Below are 20,246 nucleotides of genomic sequence, written 5' to 3'. Positions count from 1 at the left end.
GAAGTGGTGCTGTGAAAGTAGATGTTTCCATGCCCCCCAAATACAGATTACCATCATTTTGAGCCTAAACCAAATGACGCCTAGAACTGGGTTTGGCTGGATCCTTTGCTCATAGCCAGAATAGGATGTTTTGGTTCCCACCTGTGGAAGTTCAGCTGGGTACTGGGAACCACAAGATGGCTTGTGTTGGGTGTCAGCTCTTGCCTGGGAGCTTGTGTGGGGACAGCCCTTACACAAGGCAGGGGGTGCATGGTTGCTGCCCCTTCAGCCTTGGGGTTGGCCCTTCTCTCTTTCACAGAAGCCCTTGCAGCCTTGGCTTGGAATCTGGAGGGACTGGGATGGAAGGAAGTACGGTAGGCGTGGCTTTTCTGTCTGCAGTTGCAGGCTCGGGTGCCCAGAAAAGCCCACATTCTGCAATTCTGCATCCCCCAAAGCCAGATTTCTGGAAGGGCTTTCTTGCCTTTTGGGCCTTGGACAAGTGAGGAGCTACTCCAGGGAGAGACCCGCCTCTTCCGCCCGCATCCTCACCCCAGCGAGTTTGGGGTGGGCAGAACATACATGCAATTATGCCACCAGGGGTTAATTGCCAACAAGGAAGATTCTGGTTCCACAGTCTCCTTAAAGACTTAAAGAACCAGAAGGACTTCTGAGGTGTGGGCACTGTGCTGGAATGAACAGCTGAAGGTGGCGAGAAAGACTCAGGCAGCTAAAGCGGCCATGCAGGCCACTGTGTGGCCCGACCCTGTGGGCTAATTGAACACAAAGGTTTCACAGGATTGCCTGGTTGGTGTTCTCTAAGAACAGAAGGAAGGGAATTGCATGGGGCCCAGCTGGGGAAGTGACACACTGACTCACCTGGGGCTGCGGGTTGCGGACATCCATTAAGGCCCTGCGTTTGGAACAACAGGCGGGTCCTCCTGCTGCCCTGATGGGCCCTGGGGCTTGGACTCCTCCTCACTCTAGGCCAGACTGGGGACTCACTGCCTGTGTCATGGGCCTGCGAGCGGTGGCTTTCCTCAGGCTGAGGCTAGAGAGACACTGGACGGGCCCAGGGGCAGCCCCCTCAGCTGACAGATGGGGCAGGTGGGGTTGGGGCACGTGGTGCAGCCAGGAGCGTATGGGTTTGGGGGCCGCCGAGAGCCAGACTTCAGTCCCTGGCTCAGGGCTGGGCTGAGCTTCTCTGGGCCTCAGTTTTCCTCATCTATAACTTGGGGCTAAAATTGACCTCACAAGGTCTTGTGAGAAACAAAAGAATGTCATGTGCACAAGGAGGCTGGCATTTGAGTGTGTGATTTCAGTTTCAACCCGTGCTCTCTGGGCCTCGGGGGGGAGGGCGGCAGCAAACCGTGCCAAACAAAACAGCAGGATTCGTGTGGACTCAGGACCTCAATTTTGCCCCCCTAGGATAAGGGGAAGGCACCATGAAACCCCCTCAGTCCACCGTTGGTGGGTCTGCAGAGAGGTGCTGCCCTCTGTGTGTTCTGTGGAAATAAAAGCAGTGCCTTGGTGGTGGTGCTGGGTGCCCCATTCTCGAGGCAGACAAAGGAGGAGCCGGGCAGATTCCTACGAGGAAAACTGCAGATACAGATAAAACAGTGCCCGCTGCCTGACATGCCTCAGAATCATGGAAGGCAGCTTCCATTTCCTCACTCCGCTCAGCCGGTGGCCAGTTGTCCTGGACCCCCCAGCACATGGCTCCTGGCAGTCTTGGAAGGGTTTTCTGGAGGTCTGCCTGCTGACCCTGCCCTCAGGGAGGCTGCCCCGGAGCCGTCTAGAGGACCTCTAAGGAGAGCATCGGGAAGGGAGGACCTGCTTCCTCCCGGGTTTGCCTGGGCCAGGTGAGAATGGGAGGTTCCTGAGCCACCCAGGAGGTGTCCTAAGACCACCTGGGGCCGATTTCCAGCAGAGCAGCGGCTCTCAGGCCCCAGCACTTTTTGTGGTGTCAGTTGGTTTGGTTTTAGTTAACACTGTGCTACCTGTGTCCTGAATTGTGACTCAGTTCGGTGGCCACAGCTAAGGGTATCCTCCCAGCTCTGGGATTTGACAGAACCTCCCTTGAGCCTTACAGACACCGGTGAAGTCCTCTGGGGCAGTCTCACACCAGCTGTCCAGCGTTCATGACGTGGGAGGCTATTGGGCAACTTTCCCTCCATGTGTGCTGCTCACTGGCCCGCACCCTTGAGTTGCCAGTCTGTGCTGTGCCCAGGCTGCGTGTTTGGTGGAGCGAGTGGGGCTGATCAGCAGCTTCTTTTTGGCAAATCCTCATTCCCTTGGAGTCAGCTTTGTTCCAGAGAAGGAAAACATGTCAAGAAGAGTGGTTTGGTGTCTGAATATCAAATACTCTAAGCTGCAGCTAACTGCAGCCCAGCTCAAAGTAGCCTGAACACTGAGGTTGCCACGGGCTGTCTTAACAGCAGGCTTTGGTGTTGGTTTCATTCGGTGGCCCTAGTGCTGTTTCTCTCTGTTTTCCTACTGTCTTGTTTGTGTCCTCAATATGAGTCCCTCTTGGTGACACAATGCCTGTGGCAGAACCGGGCTTCTCATTGCTGGCCAGAGGGTGGATGTCTTGCCAGTGGCTCTCCTCTAAGCATGAGGAGCAAACCTCCCTCATGTCTCACTGGTCAGGTTGGGCCCTTTGGCCTGGGCTGATCAACTCAGCCTGGCCAGCGGAGAGGACGTCCCTCAGACCAGTTGGTTTGCTCTGAAGCTTGGGCTGCGGTCAGGTTTCCCTGAACACTCAGGCCTGTGGGATGGACCCTGAATAGACCATGGGCTACTTTTAAGGAGGTAGGAGGAAAGAATTGGGGGATGGGCAACCATATGAGCTGTGATCGCAAAGTTGTTACCTTTAGTATCTGAATTTTGGTCCCTTCTGCAATGTCCTGGGACTTCCTCCCTCTCCCCTCCCCTACAAAGCCTCCCCGACTTATTCGTGGGGGCGGGTGCTGGTCCTCACACGTTAGTCTGCTCTGGTCTCCCTGCTGAAGTCTGATGCCTGAGACCCCTCAAGGCGCCGACAACTGCCCGTCTGCCCCTGCTGTTCTCCCGGGCACCCTGCATTTTCCTGCTGTTCTGCCAGGCACTCTTCCGCGCTGAGGGCGTCTGGTGGTCTCAGGGACTAGGGGAGGATGTCCCCCTCCAGTCTGTGCCCCGCCCCATCGTTTGGGCCCCCAGGCAGGGCTGCTTGAGCTTGTCATCTTCAGAGCGCCTTCCTCCATGCCCATCCTGCCCCCTCACCCAGGTGGGAGTCAGTTCACCACCCGTGGCGGGGGCAGCTGCAAACCACCCGCTCCACTGGCCTCTTTTCCCCGCCTCCCCTTCTTTAGTCAGCAGTCAGAAGACCCCCAGCTGCACACAGCTCAGGCACCTTCACTCGCCCGTAGCCCGCCTTGCCAAACCCAGTTCTGAGTGGATCCAAGATGATATTCAAGACGGGTGGAGGATGTTGAAAGGAATTCCTCTCCTGGGCCTTTGAGGGTCACCCCACAGCTGCCTGGTTTGTTTCCTCCAGCTGCTGCCCCTCCTCCCGCTCTTCCCTGCTCATTTCCTCCAGGGCAGAGGACAGACGCCAGGTCTCTCTCACTTGTGGGCTTCTTCTTCCTTTCTTTCTTTTTCAGTTACTACTTAAAATATGTAGTAATTTCCCACCCCCACCCCCGCCCCGAATTGAAAACTAGTATGTTGTTAAATTTTGGAAAATACAGAAAGAGATAAAGAAAAAAATGTCTCCCATAATCCTACAGTTCAGAGGAAAGCACTGTTAACCTTTTGGTGGTTTTCTTTCCAGTCTCCTTTCAAAATGTGTGGATGAATACTCTTGAAAGTATGGTTGGGTCGTGCTATATGCACAGTTTTATATCCTCCTGTTTTCATTGAATAATGAGAATTTGATTGTGAGCATTTTCCACGTCATTAAATATTATTTTATAGCATCGTCTTTCAGTTGCTGTGTGGTTTTCTGTTAGATAGATGTACCATGATTTAGTTTTTCATTATTTTTTAAATAGTGCTACGGAGGGCATCCACGATTGTTTCCACAAAATAAATTTCTAGAGGTGAAATGGGTTTGCTGTTCCACTTCCCAGCCTGAGCGCTGTCCGTGTTCTCAGGGGACAGGCTTCACAGCCCCTTCCTTGGTTTGGAGTTCAAATCCCAAATGAATTCTCCCCTCGGGCAGTGCCAAGATACTCGCTGCATTATACCATCGACCGTCCCTGGGCAGCGGGAGGTCGGGAGGTTTCGGGTCCTTGTCATCACTACCCGCTCAGTATCACGTGATTACACTATGTCATGGTTCCCTTGGCAGTGCCCTTTCAATAAAGGCAGTGCCCAGATGTTTTGGGGGAACGGCACAGCCCAGGAACTTTCTCATGGGGTAATAAAACCCTTATAACTCTCGTTCCAGTGGGAAGATGCCTGAAGTGGACTATGTGGTCCTGTCGGAATGGTTTGACTGGATTGTGAAGAACATCGACGTGTCCATTGACTTGATAGGTGAGACAGTCCCTCCCTGGCCTCCCTCCCCTGGGCCCAGTGAGGAGGTGGTTGGCTGGGCCTCAAGCAGCAGGGTGGTGGGCAGGGCCCTCACCATAAGCAATTCTTCCCCTGCCTTGACTCAGCCTTCTCCCAAAGGGCAGATAGAATCTGGGGCTTTTGGTCCCTCCTGGAGAAGCACCCTGGCCAGTTCCTCAAACTGCTTTCCCCTCGGTCCCTTGTGATATGATGGGTTTTTTCTAGTTTGTAAAGGAGGGAGGAGGGACAGAACCTGGACCGTTACTGAGACGGGCCGGGTGCCAGGCCCTGTGCTAAGCTCTGGCAATGTACGGAACCTGTTCAGCTTCACAGTGACCCTGTGGGGCTGGTGATGTGGAAAGAGAATGAAAGTCAGGATGAGGGTCAAGAAGCCTGTTTGGCCATACAGCTGGTCTGCCTCTCCTGCTCAGGGCTGCTGGTAGATGTTTCTCTCCACGCCTTGCCCACACGCCTTCCTTCCCCCTACCCCTCACTTTCACTTCCAAGCCATGAACAGAGTAATTAAAGCCACATATATGTTTTTTAAAATCTTAGTTTATCTCCAGACCACTCCTGAGACCTGTTACCAGAGGCTAAAGATGAGATGCAGGGAAGAGGAGAAGGTCATTCCACTGGTAAGAGCCCCTTTAACCTGGGGAAAGGTGCAACTTCATCCTGTCCTGGCCCCACCCTCTGTGAGATCATTGTGCTGTTGTTTCAGGGAGAGAAACAGGAACTGAGCACGTTGGAGGGTGAACTCTGACTTCCTCTGAGCTGGAGACCCTGTGCGGTGTCCAGGTCTGCTTCACTTCCTGTGGCCCCAGACTCAGTGGTGGGCACCCCCGGGGCTCAGAGGCGTCCCTTCTCCTGTTCCCACCCAGGTGTCCCCAGGACTTGTTTGGTCCACCTCCTGAAAATTGCTTGCCTTTGTGCCGTCCCCTGGATCCTCGCTAGGACGTGCCCACTTGCTCGCTGTTGCATTGCCAGTGCTTGGCACAGTGCCTGGCTGGGAGGTGAAACTCACTAGTGTCTGCCCAGTGCCTCACCCTTCTGGGTTCTGGCTCAGGGCCACATCAGCTCTAGTCAGGGCTGTCTAACAGGCTTGGACTGCTCTCCTTGCCCTGGTCTCTCACTATCCGCATCCCCCTCAGAAATCCATCCTCCACACTGCTGCTTGGGTGATGTTCCCAGTACAGAACACCACGCATGCAATCCCCTAACCCCACCCTCTTCGGTGCCTCACCACTGTCTAGGATAAAGTCCCCACTTGTAGATGCCATCCGAGATCCTGCGTGATTGGCTTCATCCCCTTCCACTCCCTGCCTTTCATGCTCTGGCCATAAAGAACTAGTTGTGGCTACACATGCTCTCTCTCTCTCTCTTCTCCTCTCTCCCCCTCCCCTCCCCCCTCCCCTTTCCCCTTTCCCCTCTCCCTTTCCCCTTTCCCCCTCCCTTCTCCCCCCTCCCCCTCCCCTCTCCCCCCTCCCCTCTCCCCCCTCCCCTCTCCCCTCTCCCCTCTCCCCTCTCCCCTCTCCCCTCTCCCCCCTCCCCTCTCCCCCCTCCCCTCTCCCCTCTCCCCTCTCCCCCTCCCCCCTCCCCTCTCCCCCCTCCCCTTTCCCCTTTCCCCTTTCCCCTTTCCCCTTTCCCCTCTCCCTTTCCCTTTCCCCCTCCCTTCTCCCCCCTCCCCCTCCCCTCTCCCCCCTCCCCTCTCTCCCCTCCCCTCTCCCCTCTCCCCTCTCCCCTCTCCCCTCTCCCCTCTCCCCCTCCCCCCTCCCCTCTCCCCCCTCCCCTCTCCCCCCTCCCCTTTCCCCTTTCCCCTTTCCCCTCTCCCTTTCCCCTTTCCGCCTCCCTTCTCCCCCCTCCCCTCTCCCCCTCCCCCCTCCCCTCTCCCCTCTCCCTTCTCCCCTCTCCCCTCTCCCCCCTCCCCTTTCCCCTTTCCCCTCTCCCCACTCCCGCTCCCCCCACCCCTCACCAGGGAGTTACACAAATGTACCTTTGCCATAGTGGTTTCTTTTGCCTCAGGTGTCACCTCCTCCAAGAAGCTTTCTCTGACCTTCCCTCTACTGTGGTCCCCCAGCCTCTGTGCTTATTATGATCACAGCCATTAGGACAAATATTCTGAAACTATTTCTTTATGTGTTTGCTCCCCATCCCTCAGAAAACTACCATGAACTTTTTAAGATTAGATCTTATTCCCTCTGCGTCCCTAGAATGTGTCCCAGGCCTTGGCACCTAGGGGTTGCTCAGTTAATATTGATCGGAATGCCCCATGTGAATGCCACTGGAAGTACACAGACAGAGGCTGGGCAAGCATTTACTGGGATATCATGGAGGTCTGAGCCCAGGATGGGCTGGACTGGGGTCCTAGAAGGCCAGTCCAGCTCCTGAGGCCCACCCAGCCTTGTTTGCCCCAGGCACCAGCAAGGTGGATTCCAGCCATGAAGGCCCAGGCCTCGTTCTGCGCAGCTGCTTTGAAATCTGGAGACAGGAGTGATTAGAGGAAGGGTGAAATGGGGCGGGGCTGGACCAAGCTGGGATGGGGCATGGCAGCTCTGTGCAGTGACCCAGACGTTTGGAAGAAGTGACAAATCTGGAGTCTGTGCAAGTCATTGTCGAGGACATTGTCTTAATGGTTTTGACAAGGCCTCCAGGGCAAGTCTGTTGTTGCCAAGGGAGAACTTGGTGGTGGATAAAGAGGCAGCAGTGTGGTTTACCCGAGAGCCTCAGGGCTGGGAGTAAATTGCTGCTTGAGGAGGTGTTTGCCTGTGGCTGAGAGCACCAGGGCCTGCTTGTGGGAGAGTGCCTTCCAGTCCTACCGGTTGCGCAGGCATGGATGCCCTAGGGGTGCGTCTGGGCCTCTTTTCCCTTGCGTTTCACCTTGTCCTCCTTCTGAAGTTTGCCCTTAAGCTTTCAAGGATCAATAGGTTACAAGTTGTCTGTTGGGGTGAGAGCAGCCAAGTGGCGCTCCTGGGCCAGTGAGGGTCATAGTCCTCTTGGTGGGAAGGATGGAGGGAGGGTTCAGAGGCTTCCCAGGCCCCTGTGAAGAAACAGAGGCCCTGCTGATGGAGAAGTGGCAGGAAACGAGAGCAGCCAGGTGGGAGGATATGTCCGAAGCGCCAGAGGAGCAGAGTGCGCTGGAGGGATGGGCAGGTGGCCAGAGGGATACTTCTGCCTGTTGCGACACCTGGGCTGGCTGACAGAGTGCTTGGCCACGTTTATCATTGTCCACCTGAGCCAGGTTAGCTGTTGCGGGTCCTTAGTCCAAGCCACTGCCCTGTGGTCATTGACATTCACCTAACCTGCCCCTGAGACCCCTGGAGGGGAGAGGTCTTTTCCCTGTGTGCTCCCGACAGCCCTTGCATTTTTACCCCCTCCGGCAGGAATACCTGGATGCTATTCACCACCTGTACGAGGAGTGGCTCATCAAAGGGAGCCTTTTCCCCGTGGCGGCCCCTGTTCTGGTAAGCCCCCCTAACAGGGCAGGAGACTTTTCTAGAAGGAGGAGCGACTCGGGGGATGTCGGCCACTCTGCAGCTGGAGAATTTGAAAGAAGGAAGCGGGGAGGGTGGAAGGGACTCTGTCTCACAGTCCCCGTTCTGGACTGAGCCTTAGTGAGCTGGACAGACCTGAGAGAAGGTGACCTGTCCCAGTGTCATTACGCCGGTGGCACAGTAGCATCTGTTATCCAGCATTGTCAGCAAAGGAGAGTTCCATATGGCTGGAGCCCCTGGACCTGGGTTTTGGCCTTAACCGCTTGGGGTGGTGGTCTTTCTGACATGCCCGTCCCTTCTCCAGCGGGTGGCAGGCCCAAAGCCTCATTGCACCTTTTCTTGGTGACCCAGGGCATCTGAAGGAACGTCAGTTGCTGTTCTGTCTGTCACACAATGATGCCCCCTTAGGAGGTGCTGAGGTGTGTAGGACTGTTTGCCCCAGACTACTAATGCCTTTGAATTCCCCTGTTTGCTTTTTACCCTCCTTTCTCCTGCTGGCACTCACCATTTCTAACTGTGTTGATGCTTCTGCCCCATCAGTGTTTCCCCACTTCCTTGTCCCCTCGTTTTCTGATTTGCTGCTGCCAACTTTCTTTAGGCAGGCCGTTGGGTCCCTCGGACTGTTAGGAACGTGTGTACAGTGTGGGATCTGAGGGAGGGCCTTGCACAAACTTGTGTGCATGGCCTTGGAGACATCTGTCTGAGCTGCTCAAACACTGTACTCATGGCTCTTGCAGGCAGTGAGGTTGCTGGAAAGTGAGATATTACTGTACTGGATTTTTAAAGAAAATTGATTTTTTTCCCCTCATTATAGAAAAATGGTTGATATCAAATGATGATAAAAAAATCATTCATGAGCTTGCCGCAGGGACAACTATCGTGGATTCTTAAGTGAAAATATAGTTGAGAATGTGGATTGACCTAGAAACGGGAGCTGTTTGGCCCTAACCTTCCCTTTTCTCTGCCTGTGACCTTGGGCTTCCCTGCCTCTCCCTGCCTCATCCTGCCTGCCTCTGTCTCTCTCTCTTCATCAGTGAAGGGAGGATGATGTTGAGGTCAGGGGCAGCCCTGTGACCTGTGTGTTTAATTTCCAGGTGATTGAGGCTGACCACGACATGGAGAAAATGTTAGAACTCTTTGAACAAAACCGGCACCGAATACTAATTCCAGAGGATCGGAAGCTTGGTCCATAGGACGGGGAAGATCATGCAGAGAAATGCCCGCTGCTGCCAAGTTAGCTCTCACGAGCAGTTTGGAACAATCCACTCACGAGAGGGCTTTCTATCTAGGCACATTTGTCTTCCTAATGGTCTTCTCTCCTTTGCCAGTGTCTTTATCCTGGGATTCTGGCCCTCGTGGGTAAATGACATGATGGGACCAATGGGTTTGTCGTGGCCCTTTGGTGTCGCAGCCTTGCATTCCCCCGGTGCTTCTCCCGGTGGTTTCCCACCTCTGAATCCCTCTAAATTAGGGAAGAGCCACCTGACTGACCCTGGGCTCATGGTCTCTAGCCCTTCAGACCATCCTCGAGGGCGAGGTAGTGGTCTTACATCCCAGGGGAGGAAGTTGAAGCTCAGACTGGCTAAGGGACTCCCCGGGGTCACACAGCCAGTGACAGTGGAGTCAGCACCATTCAGACTTCTGGTGACTCCCAAACGATCAATCTCTTGCCCCAGGCTGCCTCATCCCAAGAGCCTTGCCTTCCCTGCTGGAGAGCCCCACACGTGTGTGGGAGTGTGTGTGTGTGTGTGTGTGTGTGTGTGTGTGTGTGTGTGTGTGGGTAGCGGGGGCAGCGGTGCGTGCAGCCAGCATCTTCATTTTCTCCTTATTTGAGCAGCTCCTGAGGACAGTTAGCATTTATAGACTTTCACAAAATTGTGTGGTATTTGGCTCGAGCCCATCGTTCAGTGGTTCACTAGCGTGAGGCTGATGTGGTACTTACCACCTCATCATCGGGACTTCCCTGTCCTTAGGAGAATCGTGGTTTGGCTCCTGAATGGTGCTCGGTCTCCTTGGTGACGGAGGTCCTGCTTGAGCTGCTGCCGATTCCCCGGCAGGGCAATGGCCTATGGTGCCAGGCTGGTGTGCCCAGTGCTGTTCTGGGCAAGGGGCTGCCAGCCTGGCTTCTGAGGCTTCCTTCCTCCATAGTGGCCTTGTGTGAGGAGCTTCACCCTTGGAATTCCTGGGAGTTTGTGGCCCAGGGGAGAGACACAGTGGCCTTACATCTTTTTGAAATGTTTTTCCATCCAAAGGGACACCATGGGCCCTAGGGCATGAACCATCTTTATTAGTTCAGAGAATATCTAAGCTCCGCTCAGCTGTAACAATGCACTGAAGGCATGGCTGTCTCCTGAGTCAAGTAGGAAGCAAGAGAAAGGAGGAACATTCTCTTTGGGGACAGTCTGGACAGGAAAGTTGGGGCTGGCAAGCAAAGGCTCTTGGAGCACTGGAGCTCCTGAATTTTGGAGGTGGGTGGAGAGAGCTTCCAGAAGGCTGTTGCAGACACGGGGAAGGATTGATTATGAACTTGGGGAAACAGGCCTTGGCCTCTCCCGAGTGGTGGTTGGTGTACCTGAAGGTTGGAAGGCCTCATCCCAGCCTCTGTGTGAGTGTGGCACCTGTGCATGCAGTTCTCTGACACTACATAGGTGACAGGTGCCCCGGGTGGCCTGGGCCCAGAGGCAGCGCTAGGAGGGCAGCACTCTGGCTTCCAGCCCTTTCTGGCTGGACTGACTCCTGGGCCGTGTGCACAGGGTGAGGGCGGCAGTCCGGTGGGGATGTGTCTCTCAGCCCAGATGTTGGTGATGGACCAGAAACCTGGGGGAGGCAGCGCCTCTGCTTCCAGGCATCTGGACATGCCAGGACCATCTTTGGGCCTTTGCAAACAGTCCAATTTCCCCTCAATTTGAGCATCTGTTTTGGGGGAAATGTGATTTAAAAAAAACAAAATCTTGCTCTGTGATAGCCAATAAATCCTTCACTTAAAGCCTGGTGATAATTTTGGAGTGCTTCCTACGCCAGTGATTTTAGGCCCCTGCAGCATCCTTGTACCAGCAAGGTAATGTTTTAATTTTTAAACACTGTGTTCCTAACGGGATGTCCGGGTCCATAAGAGCTCTCTGTCCTCCCACCCCGGCACCTTGGAGAGGATGCTGTATGTACCCACAGTGGCTGGGGCCTGTCACAAAAATCTCCCAGCCCAGAGATGTCACAGGAAATGGCTAGAGCCCAGCCCACCAAGGGTTGCTCTCCCCCATGTGGCAGGCAGGGCTGGTGGTGGCAGGGATCACAGCAGTTATGAACACTGCTGAGAACCAGGGCAGGGAAAGGGCAGATGGCACGTGGTAGGCACGGGGCCCAGTTCCTCAAGCAGAGGGAGGCACTCCCCAGGGACTCCCAGGAACGGCCGTGAGGAGCGTGGCATGGCTTGGCAGGCCCTTGCTAAACGTGGGCCCTGGGAAGTGCTGTCACCCTGCTTGTTTTTCCCTTTCTTTTTCTCTTCCTGCCTCTTTTCTTCCTTTCCACCTGAGCCCCTCACCTAGCTGAGAAGCCCCCCTGCCTGAGAAATGCATCAGTCAGAGACCCTTCCTGGGGCTCCCGCAGGCTCCCACCATCTGACCTGAGGAAGGAAGGATTGAGGTATTTATTGCTGTGAGAGCAGGTAGGAGATATTTCCAAAACCTGTCTACCCCTGGGTGCTATGGAATCCGCATCACCCTCATTTTCCCAGAGCCTGGGGCCAGATGGGGGAGCGCACTTCAAATGCTCACACATCTGCGGAATGAGTAACCTCACCCCCTTGGCCTCCTCACCCTGAAGTTACAGTTATTAAAATAATTGACAAGCTCTTGGAGACGTCAGCCCTCCACTGTTGAGAATCTAATAACAATAATATTGTGCCCAATGTCTCTGGGCTTTGGCAGTGGATTACTTATTTACCAGAGGCCCCAGGGTCACTGGCACACGCTTTCTTTTCCTAATTAACCCCAACCTTGTGGCTCCCCTAAGGCTGGGGTGAGCTCTGTGTTCCTCTAGTTTCTGTAAGATGGTGAACTTGGCAAAAGCTGTCATTAAACAGAAGCTAGGAGAAAGCCAAGCTTGTGGAATCAGAATGGGTATTGGCATTTACTGCTCTCTTCCTGAATTTCTGCATTTTTTGGCTTTTTCTTCTCCAAGACTGGGGTCTGTGGAACACAGGTGTCCTGGGAGATAGGAATAGGTGCTCTGAGAAAAGAGGGTTCCGTAGTCCAGAAAATTTGGGAAACACCACCTGGGTACTCTCTCTGAGATGCACAAGGTACATTAGCCTAGATAAAGTCAAGAAGTCCTGCAATAAAAACACCTTCTAAACTTTGTTTTAGCCAGGGACTCTCAAACTCACTTGACAGTAGGGCCTCCTATTTGGGGAGTATACATCAACTATCTCCAGATGTGCTAATGTTCCTTGGAACACACATTGGGAAGCACTGTTTTAGGGGCCCTGCAGCTGCTGATGACTCCTGGTTCTGTGTCCTTTGGGATGCTCTAGCTCATGGTTCTCTAACTTCAGAGCATCTGAGTCCTCTGGTGGGCATGTTAAAACACAGACTGCAGGGCCTACCCCCAGAGTTTCTAATTCAGTAGATCTGGGATGGGTCTGAGAATTTGTTTTCTAATGACTTTCTAGGTGATGATGAGTCTGCTGGTCCAGGAACCACCGTTTGGGGACCACTTCTCTTAGCTTGATGTTTTCTAGAAGTGGACATCCAGGAGTTCCAAGAAAACTTGGCATGTTTTTGAGTGTTGTCACCCCTCGTGAGTGTTGGCTGTCTTACCTGTTGAATGGGAGCATTGCTCACTTCCTAGGGTGGTGAGGATAACCAGCCTGGCGTGTGGAAGGGGCCCAGAGCAGGACCAGTTGCTAAGTTTTAAATAAATATTACCTTTGGGGATCCAGATGTTGAAACATACTATAAAACTTCTATAATTGAAACAGTATGATACTGGTGCATGAATAGACAAGTAGACCAGTGGAATAGGATAGACAGCCCGGAAATAGATCCAAGTACATGATAAAGGTGACATCTCAATGATTATTGGGGATAAAGATGGATTTTTAAATGGTGCTGAGATGACTGAGTAGCCATTTGGAAAAAGATAAAAATAGATCCATATCTCACATCATACCCAAAAATAAATTCCAAGTGGTTAGGGATCTAAATGTAAAAAATGAAACCATGCAAGTACTAGAAGAATGAATTCTTCTTTAAAACCTTGATGTAGGGAAAACTTTGTAACTCTAATTCAAAATCTAGGAACAATAAAAGATTGATAAATCTGACTAAAAAATGTGTATGACAAAACTCATTTGGAAACAAAGTCAAAAGGCAGTGGACAAAGTGGGAGAAAATATTCACAGTGTATATCACAAAGGGCTAATATTTGTGAAGAATTCTTAAAAATGGACAAAGAACCAAAACTCCAATAGAAGAATGAAAAAAATATCCAAACAGAAAATTTACAAAAAAGATAATAAAAATGGCCCTTAAAGATATGAAAAATACTCAAATTCACTCAATTAGAGAAATGCAGATGCTATGATCTAAATATTTGTGTCTCCCCCAAATTCATATGTTGAAAACCTAATGTCCAAGGTGATGGCATGAGGAGGTGGGACCTTTGCAGGGGGGTGATTAGGTCATGAGGGTGGACCCCTCATGAATGGGATTAGTGCTCTGATAAAAGAGACCTCACAGAGCTCCCAAGCCCCTTCTACCATGTGAGGACACAGGGGGCAGTTGGCAGTCTGCAATCTGGAAGAGGGCCCTCACCAGAACCCAGCCATGCTGGCACCAGGATCTTGGACTTCCAGCCTCCAGAACCGTGAGATATAAATTTCTTTTGTTTGTAAGCCACCCAGTCTGTGGTATTTTGTTAACAGCAGCCCAAACAGACTAAGACAGCAAATAAAAGAACACTGAGATACTTACCAGACTGGCAAACACAAAAACATATATATCGAAACATCCTGTTGTTGAGGCTGTGGGGAAACAGTCACTCTTACACGTTACTGGTGGGCATGCAAATTCGTCTACCCCTTCTGGAGGGAAATAGGATACCACCTGACACACTACATACATACTTACATCGCAATCCAGCAACCCCACTTCTAGGACATGAAGGTGTATATATGTACAAGGTTATTTATGGCAGCATTGTTTGTAATTGCAAAATAATTGAAGACAACCTAAATACCCATATACAAGAGAGTGGTTAAATAAACTATGGTACATCCACACAATGTAATAGTATACAGCTGTGAAGAAGAACGAGGAGGCTCTCTCTGTGAATGGATGTGATATGATTTCCAGGACACACTGTTAAGGGAAGGAAGCAGTGTCCAAATGAGTATCTATAGTATGCTATAGGAAGTACAGGAAAGGCAACCCAGAAACTAAATAGATTGGTGGGAAAAGGCTGGAGAGAAGGGAAAAATGGGATCAGGGTTGCTGGGATGAGAGGGGAATACACTCCTGTGAATATATCATTTTGTATAACTCTAACCATAGTAATGTCTCACTTACCCCCCAAATAAATAAATAGTTAAGGTGGAGTAGGATGTAGGGGGAACGGAAGATGGAATACAAACAGATGAATCACAAGTAACAACCACACTGAAGGTGCTGGGAAGAAAAGAACTCACTGAAGTAACCTTGGAAAACAGTGTCTTGATTGGATACGAGAAGAGTAAAGGTAAAAATTATTTTACATAAATGCTGAAAGATAGTTATTAGAAGTGTTTCTTCCAGGGATATGTTTAGCAATTCTGAAACTATACCAGAATCGACCAATATATTAGAATTGAACAAATAAGTAAATAGTCTGTAGATTATGAGAGCTGGGTTTCTCACTATTAGAGAATTTGAGTTTGGTGTTCTCTTATGGCTAGAGTGAGGTTAGACATTTTTGGCATGATGCCACCATAAAAAAAAAGATGCTGTGTCTTCCCTCAGTGCATCTTATCAAAGGATGTATGATGTCCATGCAGCTTATTACTGGTGATATTTACCTGCTCATCCCTGGAATAAACTACTAGGATCTCTGCTTCCTTGTATTGGAGAGTGAGTGATGTTTAGAGACCAAGATCTAAGTGCCAGGTGTAGTCATTGTTACTGGGTGTCTGCTTCTAAGCCCACTCTTGGGACAGAGTTAGGAAACATATGTATGTGTACGAACCCACTCATACACACACATAGCTATATTTCTGTATCTAACTATAATTTAAAAACCATGAGTTCATATTGATACCTCTGATTCTAATCCAACACCACAGAGTGGAAGTCATGATGGAACCTAGGTTTTAACGGGATCCTCTGGCAGCTGGATGGAGCTGACTGCAGGAGGATGAGGGCAGAGGCTGGGAGACCAGGAAGGGGGCTGGCGTCCTCCCAGGATCTGAGTGACAGGCCTTGGTAGCTCAGTCGAGGGGCTCAGGCCTCTGTGGAAGGAGGAGGGACGTGGTCAGATTTGGTCCTTGTTGTGACAGCTATAGTTGGATGAAGGATGTGAGAGAAAGAGAAATCAAAAATGATTCCTACCTCGGGCTCAGCTTTCAAGTAGATGGGGAACACTGCGGGGCAGGAACACGGGGAGAACAAAAGTTCTGTTGTGGTTTGGGACTCAGCATGCTTATTATGTTAATGATCAGAAAATAACGAATAAAAAATGGTCAGGGGCTGCAGGTCAGACCCAGGACTAGGTGCCCTGGGTGCCATGATTCCCAGGTCCGTACCCCCTCCCACCTCATCCCTTCTCCCGAGGCTCCTGACCCTCTCTGTCTCCAGCCCAGCCTGTTCCTGACGTTCTCCTTCCCCAGAATGGAGGCTTATGGCTAGGGTCTGCTCCGACCATCCCCGCCCCCCGGCCCCGCTTCACTGGCTCCAGACACTGACAGCTTACCGGCCTGAGTGTCGACTGCTGTGTGCTGTGCTGAGTAATTGGCATGGGTGGGTGGGAGGAAGGATGGATGGACGGATGGATGACTGGCCAGTGCCTCTCTCTTCCCAGTGCAGAGTGCTTCCCGATTTGTCTTGAAAAGCCTGTGTAGGGCCTGGCCAATAGTCTGATTGGGAGGGAGGCGGGGCCAATGCCCCTTAAATCCTTCCCACCTGTGGTCCCCCTTGATGTAGGGACTGAAAATGGTGGGGTCATATGCTCAGCTCTGGGGACAGCAAAGCAGGCGCCAACGTTTATTAAGCACCTGCTGTATGCCCAGAAGGGGCCTTTACCACCACCCTCAGAGGCAGGGGCCATCCTCCCCACTTCACAGATGCAAAGCCGAGGGACAGGCCCTGGGCAGGTGCCACCTGCCACCCCATAGAGAGGGTCTTGGCTTTCTCTTGGGGCCCTTATGAGGATTGCCCGTGTGTGTGTGTGTGTGTGTGTGTGTGTGTGTGTACGTTCCTGGACACACCCACTTGTGTGCATGCATGTGTGCATATGTGGGGGCAGGAGAGGCTGGTGGAGGGGGCGCCCCCACTCCAGGCAACCCAGATGATGGAGCCCCCAACCCTGGATGCAGAGCAGGCTTCTGAGCTGACCCTGGGCTCCCGACTGTGGCCTTGCTCTCTGTCAACCTGAAGCTGACTGAGAGAAGAGGGAGGCTGACAGAGGACCCTAAACAGATTAAGGGTATATTACACGTCTGGTTGTCTACACATCTCTCTTTTAATCTGCTCTGTGACAGGTGCCTTAAGGATGCTGAGGGAAACTGCTATTCAGAGATGCAGGGTGACTCTCCCAAGGTCACACACTGAGCTGGTATGTGAAGGGGACAGGAAGCCCCCCTGAGGTCAGCACTATGCACACCTCCCCTCATTAACTCTTCTTAGCCTCCTGTGAGGTAGATCTGACACCACACCCACTTTGAGACGAGGAAACATGGCTCAGAGAGGTGCAGTGAGTGGCCCAAAGTCACACAGTCTATAGGTGGCAGTGCTGGGACCTGAGACCAGCTGGGAGTAGCAGGTTTGTCCCTGTGGCTGACAAGCTGTGGGTTTGGCTGCTGTCCCCACTGTGGTCCCAGATCCACCATCTCTCCAAGTGTCACCTTCCTGGCAGAAGAGCAATCGGCTTAGTCAGGTGTCTGCCCCTGTGCCACCCAGGGGTGACAATCTCAGCTGTTACTCGTGTGGCACCTGGCACCTCCAGCCCCTCCGGGGGGATGTAGTGAGCACTGGGGGGCTCTTGTACATGAGAGGGGGCCTGAGGAGACCTCCAGAACTGAGTGATTGTACCGTCTGGGCTGCCACCCTCACCAGCTGGCTCTGGCCTCATGAGAGGCTCTGATTGTCCATTCTCCTCAACCCCTGGGCCAGGGGAGCCCCCGGGGTGGCCTGCTGGAGTTGGGGCTCTGAGGAGATGGGCGAGGTACTCACAGAGCTCACCCATCTCAGAGGAAGCATTTGGAGGGGCAGCTTCTGGACCAGGGGCGGCCACCTCCAGCTGTGCTTCTGGCTTTGGGTCCAAGGAATTCTCTGACAACTGGGGGCCTGGCACCAGGCAGAGCTGGCCGGGAATGGTGACCCCTTTGCTCTCAGGAGCTGTGCTGGGGACCAGGGGCTGCTCGCTGCTGCTCCCTGCGGGGGCAGTTGCCTCCCCTGGAGGTGGGCTGGGCCCCAGGCCTGGGCTCTGCAGTTGCTTTCCCTTCAGGCTGCTCAGGGGATGGTCCCTGGGGAACAAGGGTGTCTGGTGCAGCACAAGGTCGCTGTAGCAGGTCAGGAACTCCTCACTGTCCGAGCGTGTGCTGGCGCGGCGCTGGGGCCCCAAGGAGACCGGGGGGCCAGTGAGGGGGCTGCCGGGGGCTGCTGAGATCTCAGGCAGGCTAAAGACGACAGGCAGCGAGCGCTGACCATCAGGGCTTTCAGCCAGGGCCCTCGCAGTCCTCGCCCCTGCTGAGGGGCCTCGGCTTGACTGGGCCTCCTGCAGGCCCTTGTGGGTCTTCAGCAGCCCTCTCTCTGAGCTCGGCCTGCAGGGGGGCCCGTCCGCTTTCTCTCTGCCCGGCCCGAGGAGCTGCCTGCCTGAGGTTCCGAGAACGGCCTCACACATGACTCTCGTCAGGAAGATCTCAAACACCATCTGCTTGGTGTCCTCCTCGCTGCTGGCCTGGACCAGTGAAAACTCGGCCTCGGAGGTGGCCATGTAGCCCAGCCTGCCCAGAATGGTCTGCAGTGTGTGTTCAGAAAGCACAGGCCGCACCCAGTAGACAAAGTTCCCTGTGTATGTCTGGAACAAACAGGGTTGTTTGTTAGAGGGGGACACGTCTCAGCAGAGTGGCAGAGAGGGGCCAGGCAGGACCAAGGGCTGATGTCCAGGGCACAGAGGCTCCTGAGAAGCAGGTGGGCCAGGGCATGGGGCCAAATGGAAACCTGGCCCACAGTCATGTCACCGCTGTCCCATTTTATAGAAGGGCACACTGAGGCCAGAGGCAGGACTTTTGTCTCGAGTCACACAGCAGGAGAATGACTGAGCCAGCTGGTATCCTGGCTTCCAGCCCAATAATCCTGGCCTGGAGCTGGAAGAGATTAAACCTTTCCAGTGGCTTTCCACAGCCAAAATCTTTCCCTTGTTTCTTGTGAGCTCCTTGGTGCTGTCTCTTTAGAGAAGCAGTACAGCCTAGTGGTTAGGAGCTGCACTGCCTGAGTTCGAGTCCTGTCTGGGTTGCTTATTATCTGGTGACCGCAGGTAAATTGCATTAACCTATTTTAGCCCTCAGTTTCTACATCTGTAAAATGGGACCAAAGTCAGTGGGCATGACAGACGACACACTGTTCCCCCTCTCAGAGGCACAGCCCTGGTCCCTCCCCGAGACCCAGAGGCACAGCCCTGGTCCCTCCCTGAGACCCAGAGGCACAGCCCTTGTCCCTCCCCGAGACCCCCTCTCTCTGGGACGTGGCGGTGCCTACCTTCAGGGACCTGATTTCCTTCCTCCAGGGAAACAGGAGTAGGTTGACGGAGGTCAGCTCTAGGAACTCCAGTGCCCGCACCAGTTTGCGGCAGATGTGCTGGGCAGAGCTGGGAGCCCCCTGGGAGTGAGTGGTCCCCAGATCAGGGGCCACATCCTCAGGCAGATAGAGCTGAGGAGGGACCCCTGTGACCAGCAGCCGCTGGGCCCTGCAGGTGAGAGCTGCTTGCCTGCAGACCCCAAGCCGGCCCTCCCCTGCCCTGTCCAGGTAGTAGCTGATGAGGTCATCCAGGAGGGTCTCCAGAGCATCCTCGTCTGGGCCTGGGGGTCGGGGCCGGCTCATGGCGGCTCCAAGAGACTGGATGTGGACAAGAGTCCGGTGGGCCTCCCAGGCCAGGCCCAGTCTGGCCTGCCTCTGTCCCGCCCCACAGCTCAATCAGGAAGCCGAAGAGGAAGTTGTGTTAGCAAAAGAGAAAGCTGTGCACGGTGTGGCCTGCCACAGCTTGTCACTCTGGGGCTGTGTTCATCTCCTCCCAGTGGAGCAGAGCCGAGGTCAGTCTGGGTTCTCGCCTTGACCCAAGAGCAAGTGGGAAAGCACAGCAGCGCCTGCATCCTTCCACACCCCCTCTGCAGCGGTCGCAGCCCTGCTGCCCGGCACCCTCAGCCCACCCTGATGTCACCTGCGAAGGCTCCTGACGCCTCCTGCTTGAGAGCCACCTTTGGCTGGTGTGCGGGCTGCAAGTGCCAGGGAGTTAACACCCAGAGGCAGCCCTCAGCCCACCAAGGAGGGGCAGTGGTAGAAACCCCAGCTTCCTGTCCTTGGTGGGACGCTCTGAGGTGTGTTCTACTCTGTCTTTTAGAGGGTCCCCAGTGGATCGCCCCGGTTGCCCACAGCAATAACCTGCTCACTGATGCATCTGTGTTGACTCTTCTCCCTCCCCGTCTTAACTCCTGACTCCTTCACTGTGCTTCCTGGGATCACCTCCCACATAAACATTTACACCCAGATCTTGAGTCAGGGACAGCTTTTGGAGGAATTGAGGTGGGTGCAATCACCTATGCACTCTCCCGTCAAGCCTTCCCTCCCTCCACTGCCCCCTCCCTCTCTCCCTCTCTCCCATTCTCCCTTCCTTCCATTCACCCACTACTTAATTCAGTGATGATTCACTCATTCATTCAGCCACTCAGTGACTCACTCGTTCCACGTGGGTCAGCATTTCTCAAAGTGTGCTCCACCGAGGAGCACTTGTTTGGGGCTTTAATCAGTCTTATGTGAGTGAAGATATCCTGTGGCCAAATGC

The 20,246-nt window shown here is 53.4% G+C and overlaps 2 protein-coding genes across 8 annotated transcripts in view; one reads left to right on the top strand and one right to left on the bottom strand.

Annotated features, from left to right (window-relative positions):
* The window catches only part of TK2 (thymidine kinase 2), a 78,170-nt gene extending 67,181 nt beyond the window's left edge, over positions 1 to 10,989 (top strand). For 4 of the 7 annotated variants that reach the window (XM_060130430.1, XM_060130428.1, XM_060130427.1 and 1 more), the window contains 4 exons: positions 4,406 to 4,494; positions 5,068 to 5,147; positions 7,893 to 7,973; positions 9,098 to 10,989. In XM_060130430.1, coding sequence (XP_059986413.1) covers positions 4,406 to 4,494; positions 5,068 to 5,147; positions 7,893 to 7,973; positions 9,098 to 9,196 — 349 coding nt within the window. In that variant the 3' untranslated portion in view covers positions 9,197 to 10,989. Of the gene's footprint in view, positions 1 to 4,405; positions 4,495 to 5,067; positions 5,148 to 5,233; positions 5,311 to 7,892; positions 7,974 to 8,354; positions 8,423 to 9,097 lie in introns of all 7 variants that reach the window. The other 3 variants (XR_009536970.1, XR_009536969.1, XR_009536971.1) reach the window with 3 other exon arrangements.
* A 5,857-nt stretch (positions 10,990 to 16,846) lies between these two features.
* On the bottom strand, positions 16,847 to 19,288 carry LOC132510008 (spermatogenesis-associated protein 2-like protein). Its single transcript, XM_060131667.1, has 2 exons — positions 18,947 to 19,288; positions 16,847 to 18,266 (listed from the first exon to the last, which is right to left on the bottom strand). Exons 1-2 carry the CDS (start codon positions 19,286 to 19,288, stop codon positions 17,088 to 17,090), a joined length of 1,521 nt encoding a protein of 506 aa, XP_059987650.1. The 3' UTR covers positions 16,847 to 17,087.
* Positions 19,289 to 20,246: the final 958 nt, after the last annotated feature.

The sequence above is a fragment of the Lagenorhynchus albirostris genome, chromosome 19 (assembly GCF_949774975.1).
Source record: "Lagenorhynchus albirostris chromosome 19, mLagAlb1.1, whole genome shotgun sequence".
NCBI classification, from domain to species: domain Eukaryota; kingdom Metazoa; phylum Chordata; class Mammalia; order Artiodactyla; family Delphinidae; genus Lagenorhynchus; species Lagenorhynchus albirostris.
Note: the sequence above shows the minus strand (reverse complement) of the source record. Positions and strands in the feature narration are given on the sequence as shown.